Source organism: Dipodomys merriami, unplaced genomic scaffold, assembly GCF_024711535.1.
Source record: "Dipodomys merriami isolate MVZ:Mamm:240054 unplaced genomic scaffold, mDipMer1.0.p SCAF_7, whole genome shotgun sequence".
NCBI classification, from domain to species: Eukaryota; Metazoa; Chordata; class Mammalia; order Rodentia; family Heteromyidae; genus Dipodomys; species Dipodomys merriami.
This window is the reverse complement of record NW_027206290.1, coordinates 7,772,186-7,792,424: the sequence shown is the minus strand read 5'-3', so window position 1 is coordinate 7,792,424 and position 20,239 is coordinate 7,772,186. Positions and strand designations below refer to the sequence as shown.

Sequence of the window (20,239 nt, the reverse complement as noted above, 5' to 3'; positions counted from 1 at the left end):
TTTGCTTATGTGGCGCTGAGGAATCGAACCCAGGGCCTCATGCATGCAAGGCAAGCACTCTACCACTGAGCCATCTTCCCTGCCCCAAAATCCATATTTTTTATCTCATCATATGTGTAACTCTTTGTACTAGTGATTTAAATATTTTAGTTTTGTAGTATTTGCTTGCCTTCGAGGTGTATTTTCTATGTACTATTTTCTTACCTTGTTTCACTTGACCTGCATTGTTTTTATGTTTTTGACATTGTTCTGCCTGGTATGTCTTAACTTTGTTTTACCATTACTGTTGAAACTCACATACTTTTCAAAATTCAACAATGTTTATTTTTTGTGTGATAGTTTCTTCTTAAAAATGTTCATTCAGGTCGGGTGCTGGTGGCTCATGCCTATAATCCTAGCTACTCAGGAAGCTGAGATCTGAGGATTGCAGTTCAGAGCCAGCCCAGGCAGGAAAGTCTGTGAGATTCTTATCTCCAATAAACCACTCAAAACCAGAAGTGGCACGATGGCTCAAGTGGTAGAGTGCTTGCCTTGAGCTGAAGAGCTGAGGGGCAGTGCCTAGGCCAGTGCCCAGCCCCATGAGTGACCAAAAAAAAAAAGTTCATCAGAATCACATTTAATATATGTGGATTTAAAAATACGTTACTCAGAATAATTCTGGAAAAGTCCAAGGATTACCTAGTTCTGTAAGTTCTTATTTTTCTGTTATTGATAGCAAAAAATATGTATATAATATCCTATTTAAGGCTAGTCCAGGCTGGTCCTGAACTCATGATCTTCCTACCTCAGCCTCCTGAGTGTTGTGATCTGATTTTTGTTGTTGTTGTTTTTAAAATCTACAACGTTTAATATCCATCTCGGCTCCATTTGCTAAGTTTGCCTTGTATATTTGTATCTAAGCCTTAAATGTTGAAGTGGGCGGAGGCTCTTATTTCATACTGAAAGAACTCTCATGATGCATAGTTTCATTGTTCTGAGTACATTTTAATCACTAAAGTCATCCATTTTCATAGCTATGCTGTTCATATTTTCTTGTGTGCTTTTCATCTTTTTGAATGCTTTTCTGTGTTTCATGAGCTATACTATCTGACAGTACTAAAGAAATAGAAAAATCGCTTTTCTCACAAGGATCACATAGTACAATCAAATTTCTATGTAGAAACTAGAAGGACAGATAGATCTAAAAGTTCTTGCCTTCAGAAATCATTGTAAGGAACAGCCAGTATTCCTGGCAGTTTTAACAATAGTCCTGTGGGATAAAGCAAATACTGCCCCTTGAGTAGATAGTGGAAAGAAGAAATTTGTTCTTTAAATTTTTTCATTTTTGTTTTTAATGCTGAAAAAAAGCTATATTTAGAAGTAGCCAGCTGGACTCATTAGATCATCCCAGTTTTACAGGATCATTTGGCAACATTCAAAGCATCACAGTCAGAAGCAAGTCAAAACTGTCTTCTCATGATCAGAGTATTGAGCTTGGCCACATCAATGTCATAGGACTTCACAGCCTGTTTGCACTGGCTGTTCTTGGCTACGACATCCACAATGAAAAGATGTGTATTCATAGATAGAATGTCTTCTGTATTCATTGCAGACTTAATGGTCACAGAGAACTTCATGGTGGCATAGTGGACCAGGTCTGATTTGCCCTGTGGCACTCTTTTGAGGACATTTAGGCTGCCTCTGGAGCCTCAGTGTCTTGAGGTGATACGGCTGTGGATTCCTTTCAGCACTGCCTTGGCTTTCAGACAGACCTTTTGCTTTCATTTGGACTTTGAAAGGGACAGGAACCCTTTTCCTTGACTTATCCCATTTTGTTAGAAAGACCTTTAGGTCTTTAAAAATACTTTTTGTTACTTGGCATGGTTTTAATTATGGGAAGAGCTGATAAATCTAGGTTATGATTCCATACGAAGAAAAGAGACAATTATTTTATTTTTACACACAATGTAAATTGAATCTATTTATAATTTGTGAACAATGCATTGTAATGACTGACCAGAGTAGAACTTTTTTTTTTTTTTTAATCGATTGTTGGAGCTGAATTCTGGCCTGAGCACTGTCCCTCAGCTCTTCAGCTCAAGGCTAGCTCTCTACCACTTGAGCCACAGTGCCACTTCTGGCCTTTTCTGTTCGTGTGGTACTGAGGAATCGAACCAAGGGCCTCATGCATGCAAGGCAAGCACTTTACCACTGAGCCAACTTCCCAGCCCCAGAACAAATGTTTTTTAATCCTAGATTACTTAGGAGACAATTACCTGTCAATTTAAAGTTGTAGAAATAGAAGTTCAAGGTTTAATGATGTGAATAAAGCTCTGCATTTAGTGCTCGTAAAGCTGGTACTTGACTAAAACTCTTGCGGGAACTTTAATATTTTAAAGTAGAAATGTCCTCTGATACTTTTCCTATAAAATATATCTTATTTTTCAAGAAAAAATTCTGAAATAACTTATGCATAGATTATTTATATATGATTGTAAGGTAATTGTAAAAACCAAACAGCCCATAATTGTTTAACCACTATTAAAAAATATTGATAGTATTCTGGAAATTGCCTGTGAATAGTTCCATAGTTATACCTCACGCCTTTTATTCTTAGCCTCACCAGTTGCTGAGTATACGGAGGACCAAGCTCGAGCTGGAAATAAACAACTCTTTTGCCTGTTACATTGGTCTCAGTCTCTGGGAGGTCTCTCGGGAGTCTTTTTTTTTGGTCTGGTCGTGGGGCCTGAACTCATGGCCTGAACGCTGTCCCTCAGCTCTTCAGCTCAAGGCTTAGCACTTACCACTTGAGCCACAGCGCCACTTCTGGCTTTTTTCTTTTTGCTTATGTGGTGCTGAGGAACTGAACCCAGGGCCTCATGCATGCAAGGCAAGTGCTCTACCACTGAGCCACCTTCCCAGCCCCACCCCTTTTATTCTTTTCAGAGATAGCTACTAACCTTACTTTTGAGAAAATTAATTTTTGCTATTTAAAAAAGTTTAGCCACCTGTATGTGTATCTGTAAGCAATAACATTTAGTTCCATATATTATTTTGTCATACATTGTAGCTGTGGTATTCACTTGTGTTGATATGAAATACTTGTAGTTTGTCCATGTATATTGTTGTGTAACTGATGTAATCTGTTGTGTAACCTGGGCTGTAGTTTAATCACTATGATTAGATAAGCATTTGATATTTTTGGGTTTAGAGTCATTGTAAGGCTGCTGTGAACATGTGAGTCTTAATGTGTATATTTTCAAGAGCTTCTTGATGTATTGAACATCTGGTGTTGGTGTATATGCTTTTTCATCCATCCCAGTTAATTTCAACCTAAGATGTCCTCTGGAAGAGTTCTTTTTTTGGGGGGGGGGAAGAGTTCTTTATGATTCAATTTTATTCCTAGGGCATAGCTATTCAAGATGTCAGCTCAATTCACACTGATTCCCAACTTTTAGCTGAATCATATGGAAGCTCAATTTTTATTTTATTTTTCCTAAAGGATACAATCCATTTATTTATTTATTTATTTATTTATTTCCTTGTCAGTCCTGGGGCTTGAACTCTGGGCTTAGGCGCTGTCCCTGTGCTCTTCACTTCAAGGCTAATGCTCTACCAGTCGAGCCACAGAGCCACTTCCGGTTTTCTAGTGGTTTATTAGAGATCAGAGTCCCATGGATTTTCCTGCCTGGCTGGCTGTGAACCTTGATCCTCAGATCTCAGCCTCCTGAGTAGCTAGGATTACAGGCGTGAGCCATGGCGCCCAGAAAGGATACAATCCTTTCATTATCCAAGCAAACAAAACCTCTAAAGCACATATGAATATCATTCCTTACAAATTATACCCCTAATACTCAAAATATTAGAACTAATTTCAAATCATGTTTAAAATTTAAATTGTTGTTTTAAACCTGATAATACAGAGGGATTACAGTTGCATGTCAGGTGATGAGTACATTTTTATTTATTTATTTTTGTTGGTCATGGGCTGCTTGTACTCTCTGGGCCTGGGCGCTGTCCCTCAGCTCTTCAGCTCAAGGCAAGTGCTCTACCACTTGAGCCACAGTGCCACTTCTGGTTTTGAGTGGTTTATTGGAGAAAAGAGTCTGACGGACGGAAGTGGCGCTGAACAGAAGTGGCGCTATAGCTCAAGTGGTAGAGCACTAGCCTTGAGCTGGCGAGCTGAGGGACAGGACAGCACCCAGGCCCAGAGTTCGAGGCCCACGACCGACCAAAAAAAAAAAGAGTCTCATGGACTTTTGTGCCCTGGCTGGCTTTGAACCATGATCCTCAGATCTCAGCCTACTGAGTAGCTAGGATTACAGGCATGAGCCACCAGCACCCAGGGAGTACATTTTTCTGTTGTTAAATTTAATCATATTGTAAAGGTGTTGTACTGAGGGGTTACAGTTAGATAAGTAAGGTAATGAGTACATTTTTTGTCAAACATTGTTACCCTGTCTCGTTTTTCTCCCACTTTCCCTCCTCCCCAACTCCTCCATCCTGAAGTTGTAAAGTTCATTTCCAACATAGTGTCTTGTGAGTATTTAGTACATTTCTTTTTGAACAGTGTCACCCCTTCCCTCACTCTTCCAGTTTTTCTCTCCTGTTCCCACCTACAAGTTGAAAAATACACTGGGACATGATAAATTATACAGGTCTCAAGACATTCACACAGTGAGACTAAAGGAGAATATTCCTGGGAGAGGATCACATAGCTTAATAGCTATGTGCATATGATCATATAAAATAATATATATCGAAATGAACTCTTAAGAAATAGAAACAAGAGGCTTTTAAATTTTTTCTTTGTTTTCTTTACCTTTTGTTTATAAATTGATGTGTTTTGGGAAGGATAAAGAGGGGCACAAAGGGTGAACAAATACAGTGTTGATACTCACTAGATACTATGTTGAAAATTTTTAATTTTTTAAGGCGTCTCCAGAGTGATCTTTATATAATTTCTACCAATAGTGAATAAAGGTTCATTTTGTCACTTATCCTTGCCAAAATTTATCGTGCTTTTTCCCTCATGATGAGCATTCTATTTTGTTTTAATTTTAGCAAGGATTTTAGCATATAGAATAAAATAGAGAGGAATGGGGAAAAGGAACAAACATTTTTTGCTCCTCCTGCAAGAAATGGTAGTAAAGGACTTGTCAGTAGGTTTCTTTCTTTCTTTCCCTCCCTCCCTCCTTTCCTCCTTTGTCTCAGTACTGGAGCTTGAACTCAGGGCTGAGCACTGAGGAGCTGAGGAGCTTATTCACTCAAGTCTGGTGTTCTACCACTTGAGCAACAGCTCCACTTCTGCCTTTTTGGTGGTTATTGAAGACAGAAAAGTCTTACAGACTTTCCTGCCTGTGGTGGCTTTGAATCTTGATCCTCACCTTTCAGCATACTTAGCAGCTAGGGTTACAGGCATGAGCTACTGGTACTTGCTCATCTTTTGGCAGCTTGTTTCTTCATTTGCCCGTTTCTCTGACAGCTCATTTTGATTTTTATTGTACACCAGACATAATAACCAGTAATAAGGATGATTATCTGTACTCTAAAAAGTGTAAGAAATACATTTCTATCTCTTTTTTCTGATCTTAGAGTAACATTTCAGGTTAATTTGAGTCAAAGAAACCATTGGGGGTAGTGTGTAAGTAACAATTATGAAGATAAAATTTAGAAGCTAAATAATAAGGTTGTTCAGTGTCCACAATGCTGACCTGAGTCTGCTGCATTTTCATGTTTATTCTTACCAAATGGATACCAAAGAAAGTGAAAGGTGATCCCTAAGAATCTCCCATTGTCACCTTACTAGAACCCAGTAGGTCATTTAAGTCATTGGTTTATTGGAGATATTTTTGTGTGCTAGAAATTTAGAGTGCAATCATGTCTGCTTCTTGTGCAAGTGTGTGCTTTCCATTTGCCTGTTTATTGATTGAATTATTTGTTCTTTTAGTGTTAATTTTTTTGATTTCTTTATACATTAATCCCCTATCAGATGAATAGTTACCAAAGATATTGCCCCATTTTGTAGTCTTATCTCCTCACTCTGGTGATTGTTACTTGGCTATTTAAAAGCCTTTTAGTTTGATACAATCATAGTAGTTCTTGCTTATATTTCTTGTGCTATTGGAATCCTACTTAAGGGTCATTGCTTATGTATATGTTTTGAAGTGTTTTTCCCTAGTAGTTTCAGTTTTAGGTATTATATTAAGGTCTTAGATTATGTGTGTGAGAGAGAGTGTGTGAGCACTGAGGCTTGAACTCAGGACCTGGGTACTGTCCCTTAGCTCTTGTGCTCGAGGCTAGCTACTACTCTACTATTTGAGCCACAGCTATGCTTCTGGCTTTTGGATAGTTAATTGGAGATAAGAGTCTCAAGGCCTTTCCTGTCCATCTCAGTCTCTTGAGTAGCTAGATTACAGGTATGAGCTATTGGCGCATGGCTTTGATCTATTTTTTCTTGATTTTTGTACAAGGTGATGGAGATCTGCTTTTTGATCTAGATGTGGCTACCCATTTTTCCCAGAACCATTTGTTAAAGACTGTCTCTTTGCCAATGTATGCTTTTGGCATCTTTGGCAAAAATTGCCTGGCTGTTTCTGGTGGGTTTGTTTCTTGGTACTCTATATTTTGTTTTGTGCTGATGCCAGGTTGTTTTTCTACTGTGGCTCTGAAGTATGTAAAGTCAGATATTACAGTGTATTACAAATAATTTTTTCCTCCTTAGGATTGCTTTCGCTATTCTGGGTAGTTTATGCTTCCATATGAATTTTAAGATGAGTTTTCGTATTTTTGTGAAGTCACTGGAATTTTTTTTTGGGGGGGGGGTCCAGTTGTGGGGCCTGAACTCTGGGCCTGGGCGCTGTCCCTCAGCTCTTCAGCTCGAGGCTAGCGCTCTACCACTTGAGCCACAGCACCACTTCCGGCTTTTTTCTTTTTGCTTATGTGGTGCTGAGGAATCAAACCCAGGGCCTCAGGCATGCAAGGCAAGCACTCTACCACTGAGCCAACTTCCCAGCCCGCCAACTTCCCAGCCCCTGTCACTGGAATTTTTATAAGGATTACATTAACTCTGTGGGATGCATTTGATAAGAGAGCTATTTGTATTTTGGGGGGGGGGTCGGTTATGGGGCTTGAACTCAAGGCTTGGGTGCTATCCTTGAGCTTTTTCACTCACGGCTAGCACTCTACCACTTTGAGCCACAGCACCACTTCTGGCATTTTTTTTTTTTCCCCACTTTGGTAGTTTAGTTGAGGTAAGAGTCTCTCAGACTTTCTTGTCTGGCCTGGTTTCAAACTGTGATCCTTACATCTCAGCCTCCTGAGTAGCTAGTATAAGGTTCTCTCTTAGAAATGCCTTTACTGTGTCTGATAACCAAGACTTGAGGACACAAATAAGATATATTTTAAGCAGGAGAATGAGGAAGTGTTCTTAGAGAGAACATGTTGAAGTTACCTCATGGCTCTGACTCTCAAAAGCTGTATCTCACTTTTGATATTTCTGCTTGTTTGTTGGCTTCTTTGATGAACCTCAAAGATTCATTATCAGTTTGTACAAAACATCAGTTAATATTTGTTCATTCAGAAAGACTTATTAAACATCCATATACTAGAAAATGTATTACACATTGGCTAGGCAAAAAGGTGAATAAAATGAGTGTGTTTGACATTACAGGGTACATAGTATAGTAGGGGAAAAAAATGAGATGTTTGAAACCAAATAAGGAAACTGCCATGCTAATATTTTAAGTATTTAAAGTGTTTTAAAAGTGAATGTATAGTGATTTTTTCTTAAAGCTTACAAAATATATTTGAGCATTCATGCATTTTTCATGCATTATTACACATGTATTAATATATGAAACATTACAGAGGCAAGACAGTTGGAACTGAGAAACAGAATATGACGTAGAATCAAAGTGTATATATATATATATGCATTGTAGTGAGAATTCTAGGTAATGACAGTAATAGATTTGTGTAAGTGAAATTATGTTACTTTTGCAGTAAAGTAAAAAATACCTATGGCTTTTCTTTCTGTAAATTATTGGTACTTAAGAATTGAACATTTATATTAAGTGCTGAGGAACAGTGGTGAAATTTCTTCTTAGAAGAGTAAATCTCTAAAATAGAGAGTTATAATAGAGCAAATGAAAACCTTGAGGCCTAAGATCCCTTCCTAATTATGTGACATTGATCTCTGGGATTAGGCATGTGCCTAAGATCCTTTATTCCAGCACTACAGCTGAGGAGCTGAGTTTGGTGATCCTTTCTTACTGTGAAATTTTAGGATTTTAATTTTTTTTTAATTTAGCAGTTCTTAATAACTTTACTGCAAAATCAATATTTTTTTTCTAGCCTTGTTCAAGGTTCAAAAGTTAAAAACTTACGATGGGAAGAAGGCTTTGCTTTCTCTAACTGATGTTTTCTGACTAGGTACTTCGTAACTCAGGAAGACCTCATTTATTCCCAGTAATATGTTTTACTAAACTCTTTCAGGTAACTTTAAAAAGACTGTGTGACTTAATAATAGATCATGGCTTGAACTCAATTTTTATTTATTGTTGTTATGAAAAAAATTAGTGAGATATTTTTCTTTGTCTCTGTAGTTATCAGAGACTGCTACAGACAATTGCTGTACTTGAGGCCCAGCGTTCTCAAGCAGTCCAAGACCTGGAAAGTTTAGGCAAGCATCAGAGAGAAGCACTAAAAAATCCCATTGGATTTGTGGAAAAACTCCAGAAGAAGGTACACATGTGATTATATATTTTTTTAAAGATTTACTCAGATAATTGATAGTAATTTAAGAGAAGTTTGTTTATTCTTATGACTATATGCTGTTTTTTAAAAACATTTAATTTTTCCCCTTGTACAATCATAACTACCACCTAATGCAGTGATATTTACTGAAATAATAACTACAGCTTTTTTTGGAAGTAGGATGGGGATTGAACCCAGTACTTCTGACTTGCTAAGCAAATGTTCCACCACTTGAGCCACTGTCTTAGTTCTTTTTCTTTTAGGTTGTTTTTCAGAATGTAATCTGGTCTGATGCTAACTTTGCCTATTCTGGCCTTGAGCCATGATCCTCCTGCCTCTGCCTCCCTAGTAGCTGTTAATCACAAGCTGGGACTCAACTTGGTTTTGCTTTATTACCCAAGCTAGCCTCAAAATCTCAGTCTTAGAGTTTACCTTCCAAGTAGCTGGAAGTACAGGTTTGTGCGAGAATGTAACTACCAGTTTTACTATTTGGATAGGGACTCTTTGTCCTATTCCTTTGCCATTTTCCATTCCTGTCTAAGAGCATTTTCTCTTTTCTGCTTTTGAGGTTGGACATTGGGATTAGTAGAGCCAAAAATAAAAAGTGAAGTGTATCAGGACTTTTTAACTGCTTTGTTTTGAGTTACTTTTGCACATTAACTGGGAGGGAAAAAAAAGTTGAAAGATTTCTTTAAAGTACCAGTGGTTCACAACTATAATCCTAGATACTCAAGAGGCTGAGATCTGAGGATCATGATTCAAAGCCAACCTGGGCAAACAAATCCAAAAAACTCATTATCTCCAGTTAGCTAGCAAAAATCTGGAAGTGGAGCTGTGGCTCAACTGGTAGAGTGCCAGCCTTGATTGAAAAAGCTAAGTGAAAGTAGTACCTAGGCTTTGAGTTTAAGAGGCAGTGTGTGTGCGTGCATGCACGCACACACACGTTTTAGGGTTATAACTAGGTCTATAAAAAGAATATATAAGTTGCATTTAATTTTGAAGTGCTTTTTATTAGTGTGAAAAGTACTCATAATTTTCTGTTTTCCTTAAAGCAACTTTTTTTAAAGTGTAAAGTTGACCAGTGGTTTCAGGGAAGAGTTAGATAGGAAGAGTTTATGGAACAACTAACCCTTTAAAAGTGAAACAACTTTATGGTGATTTTGTGTGTGAGTGTGAATGTATGTGTGTATAAAGGTGGAGATAACCAGAGGCATAGTATTGTCAGCATTGTGTGGAAAAGAATAAAATTGAAACTATGAAAAAGAACTTAGTAGCTTTAAAAGAAAATTTATATGACAGCATCTTTCATGTGTTAATAGCAGTATTTATTAATTAGTTAATCATTAGGCATTAATTTATTTGAATTTCTTTCATGTGCTTGGTAACATTTTTTCATGCTTTCAGAAAAGTTTAAATTTCATAATTGATAATAGGATTTGTATAGTGGCTTGTTAAACAGTTTTAAGGCTTTTAGAGATATAGTCTACCAATAGGACCCTCTAAAATATGTTTTTATTGATTTTTGCCTTATTAAACAACTTCTTGTAAACAAAGCCATTGCAATTTGTTATGGCAATTTATAAACAATCTTAGAGAAGAAAATATAAATAAGAAATGTATTAACCTTAATGTTTTGTGAGCTAGGCATATATTTGTATGCAGTAAAGTCTAAATGTCTTAGGTTTAATTTAGAACTTAATTTCTTTTTAATTTTAATTAAACAGATATGATATTGACTATTGTAATTGTTTTACAAAGATGAGCAGAATTAGATCTAGTTACTTTAATAAACATGAAAATCTTACATTCCTTAAAGATTTTGTACTGGATTTAACTTAGAAGTTTGATTCTGAAGATTTAATTGTGCTGAAGTTGAAGCTCAAAGGTAGAGTAAGTCATAGTTTTAACTAGTAAATGCTAATCATTGTTTTACAAATGAGTCATAAACATGAGGTATATTCTAAATCAGTTCAGCATGTCAAGTTCAAGTGTCAAAGGATGTTGATGTAGTGTAGAACTATAAATATATTTTGCCAAATTTAATTTTCCATTACCTATTATCCTCTTTAGCACTTAATGTTTATATTATCTTAGTTAACTTTATTGGATTCAGTTAGTGAGTAGAAATGCTCATCTGGTAATCTTGAATTTGGTGCCATCTGAAAATTTGAGTATAGAAGATTCTTGAATTAAATTCAGACTCTAACTTTGTTCTTGTTTTGTTTTGTCTTTCTCCAGGCTGATATAGGGCTTCCATTTCCACAGAGAGTTGTTCAGTTGCCTGAGATTGTATGGGACCAATATACCAATAGCCTTGGGAACTTTGAAAGAGAATTTAAAAATCGTAAAAGACATACTAGAAGAGCTAAGTTAGTTTTTGATAAAGGTAAGAAATCACAGGATGACTTTTTAAAATATATATACTTTTTATTGTAAAGATACTGTACAGAGGGGTTACAGAGGGGTTACAGTTACCTGAGAAAGGTAATGAATCCATTTCCTATCAAGCATTGTTACCCCCTCCTTTGCTTTTCACCATCATCCCTTTCCTCCCTACCTCTACCTCCCATGTAAAGTTTGTTTTCAGCATAGTGTCTTGTACATCTTGTTACAATGGGCCATTCTGTATCCTTATTTCGGCATTTTGTTATTTCCCTTTCCCTCCCCAAATTAGAAAACTATATATACAAGCTGTAGGACACTGAATCAATACAGTGACAACAGGGGTTGTACCATGGGGGAAGAACGTATAAAGAAACAAGAAAACATCGCATAATATAAGTACATTAAAAAGAACAAGAAAGATAAAAATCTCTTGTGTCCCTATCTTGGGGTTCGTTTTGCTTAGCATCAGGTTATATGGTCATATGTACATAGCTTTTGACCTTTTCTGCTTGTCCTAGACATATACTAGTTATTGCAGATAAAGGAAAATAGGATGATATTTTAACCTGAAAATTATCTGGTTCTGTCTTGCTCTAATAATTCCATATATTGTTCTGTTTTTAGTAGGTTTACCTGCTAGACCAAGAAGTCCTTTAGATCCTAAGAAGGATGGAGAGTCCATTTCATACTCTATGTTGCCTTTGAGTGATGGTCCAGAAGCCTCAAACAGTCGTCCTCAGGTAAGCAGTATGAAGTACTAGAGTAGTAAAGTTTGAACAGTCATGTGAACAAATGCAGCCATGCTATTTAGTATACACTATGTAGAAAATGAACTGTTTTAAATTGTGGGCAAGAATGGGAGAGGAAAAGCAAAGGAATGAGTGACATTGTCCAAAAAAAGAAATGTACTATTTTCTGACTTATGAAATGGTAACAAATCTGTACAAATCTTAATAATAGCAATAAAATCACATAAGGTTCACTGTGAACTCTTCATTTACAGTCATTAACCTTCACTGTCAAATGAAGAGAAACCTGGCAGTTAGTCAGATTTACCATATTATTTATGTTAAAGTTTCCAAGCAACATTTTCCTCTTATAGAAAGTATAATTAACATTTCTTTCTTTTTTTTTTTTTTTTTGTCGGTCGTGGGGCTTGAACTCTGGGCCTGGGCGCTGTCCCTCAGCTCTTCAGCTCAAGGCGAGCGCTCTACCACTTGAGCTACAGCGCCACTTCCGGTTTTCTGGTGGTTTATTGGAGATAGGAGTCTCACGGTCTCTCCTGCCCGGGCTGGCTTTGAACCGCGATCCTCAGATCTCAGCCTCCTGAGTAGCTAGGATTACAGGCGTGAGCCACCAGCGCCCGGCCTAATTAACATTTCTTATGTGTGGTTATTTTAAATGGGTGTTACATGTACTGTACCTAGTACAATGTTTGACATAGTCCCATCATTTGTATGATATATATCAAAGAGTAGCCTATGTTGTCAATTTGTAAATGACCTTATTATTTTATACTCAGATGATAAGGGGACGCCTGTGTGATGATACCAAACCTGAAACATTTAACCAGTTGTGGACTGTTGAAGAACAGGTAATATTTCTAAATTATACAGATTTTTAAAAATTTGAATGTTATTAGAATCAGTATTATGATTCAAGTGTGTATTGTTATATGTAATACCTTTTAACTGTAAGTGTGAGAATTTTTAATTTTTCTTGTGTTGAGAAACAGCCAGTAAGGGAGTATTAGTACATTTTGACATATGGCCAGGATTGTTAGTGGATGAGTCTGAATGCATTGTTCTCCTATCAGTATCAGTGCTATAGGTATAGTTCAGCAGTTATTGTACATCTTTAGGACTACATGGAAATTTAGAAAATAGTATATAATATTAAATATTTGAATAGCATACTACACAAAAGGAAGGAAAAGACTTGTTATTCTAAACCCAGTGAATTTACACATTTTTGTTAAAACTGTAGGAGATTGCCTAATATATGTTAGCAAAATATAATAGGAAGTAGACGTCACTAAGATGTGTAAAATACTGGTTTACTTAGTTATTTTCTCTTGTACTTTCTTTTATTGAAATAAATAGATATACTTTTCTAAGGTCTTCTACAGGTATATTCTCTAATCTCATTTCCCTGTGAAATCTTAACTTCCTACTGTGAGGATTTGTAATTTCCCAAGTTGGGGAAGGATATTATACTTTGAAATGAAATGTGAATATATCTATTTAGAAATTCAGCATTTTAAATTGGCTTTTCCCCCCCTTCAATTTGGTTTTGGGTGTGGTTTAGAAAAAACTTGAACAGCTACTACTAAAATACCCTCCTGAAGAAGTGGAATCCCGACGCTGGCAGAAGATTGCAGATGAACTGGGCAACAGGACAGCAAAACAGGTGATGGGGCAGTGGCTGCAGTTCCTGGTTGTTATTTAATGAAGAATAGCATAGACAGCATGTGCATATCTGCCAGATCATTTCTAACCATGATAGAGGTTTAAAAAAAAAAATAGCATCATGTATTTTTATGCTGATTTCAGAAGAATTTGAGATAATGTCCTACAAAGTAATTTTTAAGAAAGACAAGTGGCGGGCTGGGAAGGTGGCTCAGTGGTAGAGCGCTTGCCTTGCATGCCTGAGGCCCTGGGTTCGATTCCTCAGCACCACATAAGCAAAAAGAAAAAACCCGGAAGTGGCGCTGTGGCTCAAGTGGTAGAGTGCTAGCCTTGAGCTGAAGAGCTGAAGGACAGCACCCAGGCCCAGAGTTCAGGCACCACGACCGGACCAAAAAAAAAAAAAAAAAAAAAAAAAAAAAAAAATTAAAGACAGACAAGTGGCCTTGATATTTCTTGAATGCTGTTAGTTTATTAATTAGGTACTTTTTAGTTTGGCTGTGTTGTGACATTGCTTTAGTGTCCCTTGATTGTTTTTTTAAAAAATGTTACCTTGCAATTTCTTCCTACACAGTTCCTATCTATATTAGTAGATACGTTTTTATGCTACAAGCATGAATATTCACAAGTTAAAAATATCCATTTAGCTTTAGAATCAAATTTAAGTTTATTTGGATTATTTTTACCTAGATTTTAAAATATAAGTATATTTGATGATCATTTAAAGTTACTTTTATATTTCTGATACTAGCATTCTTTAGATACCTGTGAACCTTTTAATTTTTAGGACTGCTTAAGAATTGCATACCATTTCCTTATGTTAGCCTTGTCATATTTCTTTAGGTTGCCAGTCGAGTACAGAAGTATTTTATAAAGCTAACGAAAGCTGGCATTCCAGTTCCTGGCAGAACACCAAATTTATATATTTACTCCAAAAAGGTAAAAAGAAAATGGATGAAAGCAAACTTTAAATTCATTAAAGTCAGAATCGCTATATATTATGCTATATAGTGTAGCAGAATTGCTATATACATACACTATGTGCAGATTTGTCAAACTAGAGTGGCTTATTTTTAAAATACTGTTCATGGTAAACATTTCATTATGTTGGGCATAAGCACAAGATAACACTTCATTATTGTAACTTAGGAAAATTTAGTGGCTTCGGCCCAGAGTTCAAGCCCTACAACTGACAAAAAAAAAAAAAAGCAAAGAAAAATTTAGTGGGCTTTAATAATTCATTATTTCCTTCCTTCCTTCCTTCCTTCCTTCCTTCCTTCCTTCCTTCCTTCCTTCCTTCCTTCCTTCCTTCCTTCCTTCCTTCCTTCCTTCCTTCCTTCCTTCCTTCCTCCCTCCCTCCCTCCCTCCCTGTCTTCCTCTGTCGTCATCCCCCCCCAATCTGTCCTAAAAATGTTATTTTGAAATTTATTCCTACACAGTTCCTATTTAGATAGGAACTCCCTTTTTCCCTTCCTCCCCCTTCTTCCCACCCTTTTTGGTGTCTAGATGCTATCCCTGAGCTTTTTTTACTTAAGGTCTATCACTTGAGCCACAGTGTAGCACCACTTCTGTCTTATTTATGATGTATTTATTAGTTTAGTGGAGATAAGAGCCTTACAGACATTTCTGATTGGGCTGGCTTTAAACCATGATCCTCAGATCTCAGCCTTCTGAGTAGCTAGAATTATAGGCATGAGCTATTGGCTGGACCCAGCTCATTATTTTCTTGAGAGCAGTATGAGTGAGTACTGTTTGTAAGATCTTTATATTGGGTCTATGTTAGGAAGGCCTTTGTGGGGTTAAAGATACTAAGATATTTCAGTATTTTATTTTATTTATTTATTTATTTTTGGTCATGGGGCCAGAACTCTGGGCTTGGGTGCTGCCCTCAGCTCTTCAGCTCAAGGCTAACACTCTACCACTTGAGCCACAGCACCACTTCTGGGTTTTTCTGCTTATGAGGTGCTGAGGAATCAAACCCAGGGCCTCATGCATGCAAGGCAAGCACTCTACCACTGAGCCACCTTCCCAGCCCCTGTTTCAGTATTTTAAAAGTGAATTCAGAGATATGGTGCAGTGGTCCATAGGTAAAAATGTTCATAGTTCATTGAAATTTAGGTAAAATGTTCAAGGTTAGGATAGTGATTCAAGGTTAGGTGAAAATGTTTATAGTTCATTAAAGTTTAGGTTAAGTGCTCATTAGTTAAAGATTCAATGTAAAAATGTTCATTCAAGGTTAGTTAAAAATCTCAAAGAACAAGGTAGGCATGATTGACCAAGCTTTGGGTATTGCTGCAAGCCTGCAGTTCCAACTATATAGTTAGGAGGCAAAGGTAAAGATTACAGTCTGAGGCCAGCACAGATAAAAAACAAGAGACACCTCCTACTTAAAAAAAATAACCAAAACAAAATGTTGTGGTATGGCTCAAATGGTAGAGCTCTTCTTAGTGCCATGTAGTACCTTCTTAAGAAGTTCAAGAAATTGCTATTTTGTAGCTATGTCCCATAGATAAAATAATAGAAATATTTATTGACATCTTATTTAGTCCTCACTGTAGTCCTGAATTTTAAGTAGCAGTAACACATTTGCTTTACTGATGATAATATTAATAGGTAACTACTGGATCCTTTTTAATACATCAGGAAACTAGGCTGAGATAAGATGAATAAATTAAGTTGTTTAGTCATATGTAAATCTGTGAACCATTGAGTCTCTGAATCTGATGAAAACTTTTTTCACTCTGCTCTGCAGACTTCCATAGTGAATGCTCATCTCTTTCCAATATGGAATACTTCATAACTTATAGTCAATTTTTTGTTTTAACTGGAAAAGTAACACACCTGATTAGTTTTTAATTTCCTTAATAAATCACTCTGATACTGCCCTCTCTCATCACTCATCCTTCACATAAAGAGAAACAAAGATCTAATAGTGTTACTTTTCCTGATGGAAGCTAAGTATATTTCATTAAGAAAATTGCCTATGGGCTGGGAAGGTGGCTCAGTGGTAGAGCGCTTGCCTTGCATGCCTGAGGCCCTGGGTTCGATTCCTCAGCACCACATAAGCAAAAACAAAAAAGCCGGAAGTGGTGTTGTGGCTCAAGTGGTAGAGCGCTAGCTGTGAGCTGAAGAGCTGAGGGACAGCGCCCAGGCCCAGAATTCAGGCCCCACAACTGGACCCCCCCCCCAAAAAAAAAAGAAAGAAAATTGTGCATGTGTGTGCCCGTGCACATGTATGTGTGTCAGTCCTGGGGCTTGAGCTCAGAGCCTGGGCTCTGACCCTGAGTTTTTTTGCTGAAAAAACTCAACCACTTTCCCAGCTCCACTTCCAGCTGTTTTTGGTAGTTAACTGGAGCTAAAAGTCTCAGGAACTCTCTTGCCTGGACTGGCTTGGAACTGTGATTCTCAGATCTCAGCTTCCTGAGTAGCTAGGAATACAGGCGTGAACAGCTGGCTTTGAAGTTTGATTTAATTTGCCAATTGTTTTTGAATATTTTGAATTTTCTCCCCACATGTAGCAGCTACCTTTATTAAATATATTGAATTCACATAACTTTCTATAGCTTTGGAACATTAGACCTTTCATAGCCAAATCAACATAGGAGCTGTGATTTCGTGATTTATAAGTATGTTTTGTGTTGCACTTTATGCTTTCAACAGCTAAAACTAGATGATGGTGATAAAAGGAACACTAGAGAAACCTATATGTATTCCTTTCTTTGAGTGTATTTTAAGTTAATAGACATTTTGGTTGTGAAGATCTAGAACAACCCTAGTAACACTGTCTCTTGGTATAATCAGAGATTAATTTTCTTTTGTGTGTGTGTTAGCATTGGTACTTGAATTTATGATTTAGTGTTCTTACTTGGCTTTTTCTCTCAAAGATAGCACTGTGCCACACCTTTAGTCTGGCATTTTGCTTGACTTAATTGTAAATAATCTTTCAGACTTTTCTGCCCAGGCTGGCTTTGAACCAATATCCTTAGATTTTATTCTCCTGAATACCTAGGATTAGAGGACAGAACCACCAGTGTCCAGCTAGAGGTTAAATTTAAAAATGGGTGAAATGATTCTCTGTGAAGCTAAGGTTATTTGTTGTATCCATGCTGTTAATCATGAGAGGCAGTCTACAGTGGGTGAGAATGAGGGCTTTGGCACCACAGAGGCCTTATTTGTCATTCTGGTTCTATCATCCTACATATGATACATTGAGCAAGAAATTTAACTTTTGAGTCTCAGTTTCTTTTTTTCCTTTATATTGAATGTAGTATTATAGGACTGTTGTAAAATTAAATGACATTGGTATAAAATAAGCAATCAGTGTTAGGGAATCATTTTCAGGTGTCCATGTTATGGAATATTTCATTTACTGGTTAGTTGTAGATCTGGTTTCGTCACTTTACCATACCTTATACCTCTGCAATTTTCAGGTATCCATAATGTTATGGAATATTTCTTTTACTGATTAGTTGTATATCGGGTTTTGTTATTTTATCATACCTCTGTGATCTTCAAGAAGGGAATTATTTTCAGGTATTCATTATGTTGGGGAAAATTTCTTTTACTGGTTAGTTGTAAATCTGGTTAGGTCACTTTATCATGCCTCTGTGATCTTCAAGGATTCACTGAGGCCAGCATTTGAAACAAGCTAGATTCTGAGTATGTGGTCCAGTGTTCTGTTGTTGAGCTAGTTCCCCTACATTTTTTGGAGCGCGTGTGCGCGTGTGCGTGTGTGTGTGTGTGTGTGTGTGTGTGTGTGTGCGTGCGTGCGTGTGTGTGTATGTGTGTGTGTGCGCGCGCACGTTTGGAGTGTGTGTATGTGTGTGTGTGTGTGCGTGCGTGTGCACGTGCTGGTCCTAGAGCTTGAACTCAGGGCTTTGGTGTTGTCCCAGAGTTTTTTTTCAAGGCTAGTGCTGTACTATGAGCTACAGTTTGACTTCTGTTTTTTTTTTTTTTTTCCGGGTGGGATGTGGAAAGAAAAGAAAAAAATGAGTATATTGAAAGGTAGAAGTGAAACCCTTCTGTTAGATATGATAACAGTAACATTTACTTGATTCTTTTAATGATTTTTCACTATTGAATAAAAAATTTGTTTTCTTATTTAGTCTTCAACAAGCAGACGTCAGCACCCCCTTAATAAGCATCTTTTTAAACCTTCCACTTTTATGACTTCACATGAACCACCAGTATATATGGATGAAGATGATGACCGATCCTGTTTTCATAGCCACATGAGCACTTCTATTGAAGAAGCCTCGGTAAGTTACTTGTTTAGTTCTTTTTTTTTTTAGGGGGGCCAGACCTGGGGCTTGAACTCAGGACCTGGGCATTGTCCCTGAGCTTTTGTGCTCAAGACTAGCACTCTCCCACTTGAGCCACAGCAATACTTCTGGGATTTTGGTGCTTAATTGGAGGGTCTTATGGACTATCCAGTCCAGGCTGGCTTCCAATCCTCAGATCTCAGCTTCTTTTTTTGGGGGGGGGTCCGGTCATGGGGCTTGAACTCTGGGCCTGGGTGCTGTCCCTCAGCTCCTCAGCTCAAGGCTACCACTCTGCCACTTGAGCCACAGCGCCACTTCCACTTGTTTAGTTTTTACATGGTTCAAAGTATCAAATGAAAGTATTAGGATATTTTGATTATTTTTACTCATCAGAAAATGTCTTGTTCTTCTTGCAACGACAAGTCAAATTTAAAGTTTTGCTTTTGTTTTTAAGAGAACTTAAAAAAAAATTTTTTTTTGGGTAGTAATACTGAGGTTTGGACTCAGGGCCTCGTGCAAGTAGGTAGAACAGGACAATGACACTGCTCCCAACACTCAGCTTCAGTGATTGTCCTCTTGTAGCAGTTTGGATTTTTTTCCTCCCCATCCAGTGCCACACCAGGTTATTTTGGATGAGTTCCCAGACATTGTGCAACAATGGCTTTTTCTTTAAATAATGAATTTATATCTGAAAAAAGCCAACAAAAATTATCCTCTTTATTTTTCCTCTCTGTTTTTGTTGAACTGGATGGTTCGTCTTGTAGAATTTGCCACAGTGTGGGTTTGATTTATTGCATCTGTTTTGTGTAATCTTTGTTCTCTGAATTTCTTGCTAGTAGGTCTAGTGCATTGATCAGATTCAGATGTATTTTTATTTGGTAAGTGGGGTAATACTCATGTATCTTATCTGTCTGGTTATCTCTAAGTTAATAGCCAATGAGCATTGTCTAGATCCATTAATTCATTAGATGTTAGAAAATGACACTTTTTTAAATTCTCTCATTTGGTGGAATATTCTATTTAATACCCCCATCCCTATCCTTACCATCAGTTACAATTTGGTTACACTAGGGTACATCTAGAAAATGTAAGATATAGCCTGGTGCCGGTGGCTCAGACCTGTAATCCTAGCTACTCAGGAGGCTGAGATCTGAGGATCATGGTTCAAAGCCAGCCCAGGCAGAAAAGTCAGTGAAACTCTTATCTCCAATAAAAAACCACTAGAAAATCGGAAGTGGCGCTGTGGGTCATGTGGTAGAGCGCTCGCCTTGAACTGAAGAGCACAGGGACAGTGCCTAGGCCCAGAGTTCAAGCCCCACGACTGACCAAAAAAAAAAAAAAAGAAAAAGAAAATGCATGATACCTGCCTGATTTTACCTTCAGACAGTGGGTTTGTTTTCTTGTAACTTGTATAGATTACTTGTATATATAAATTTTCTTTTATTATTATTC

The 20,239-nt window shown here is 37.2% G+C and overlaps 1 protein-coding gene across 6 annotated transcripts in view; it reads left to right on the top strand.

Moving 5' to 3' along the window:
- Nucleotides 1–20,239, top strand: part of Zzz3 (zinc finger ZZ-type containing 3) — an 80,078-nt gene that overhangs the window by 46,039 nt on the left and 13,800 nt on the right. For 5 of the 6 annotated variants that reach the window (XM_070007326.1, XM_070007325.1, XM_070007328.1 and 2 more), the window contains 7 exons: nucleotides 8,586–8,724; nucleotides 10,975–11,122; nucleotides 11,746–11,861; nucleotides 12,644–12,715; nucleotides 13,429–13,530; nucleotides 14,370–14,465; nucleotides 18,632–18,784. In XM_070007326.1, coding sequence (XP_069863427.1) covers nucleotides 8,586–8,724; nucleotides 10,975–11,122; nucleotides 11,746–11,861; nucleotides 12,644–12,715; nucleotides 13,429–13,530; nucleotides 14,370–14,465; nucleotides 18,632–18,784 — 826 coding nt within the window. The remainder of the gene's footprint in view (nucleotides 1–8,585; nucleotides 8,725–10,974; nucleotides 11,123–11,745; nucleotides 11,862–12,643; nucleotides 12,716–13,428; nucleotides 13,531–14,369; nucleotides 14,466–18,631; nucleotides 18,785–20,239) is intronic. The other variant, XM_070007329.1, reaches the window with a different exon arrangement.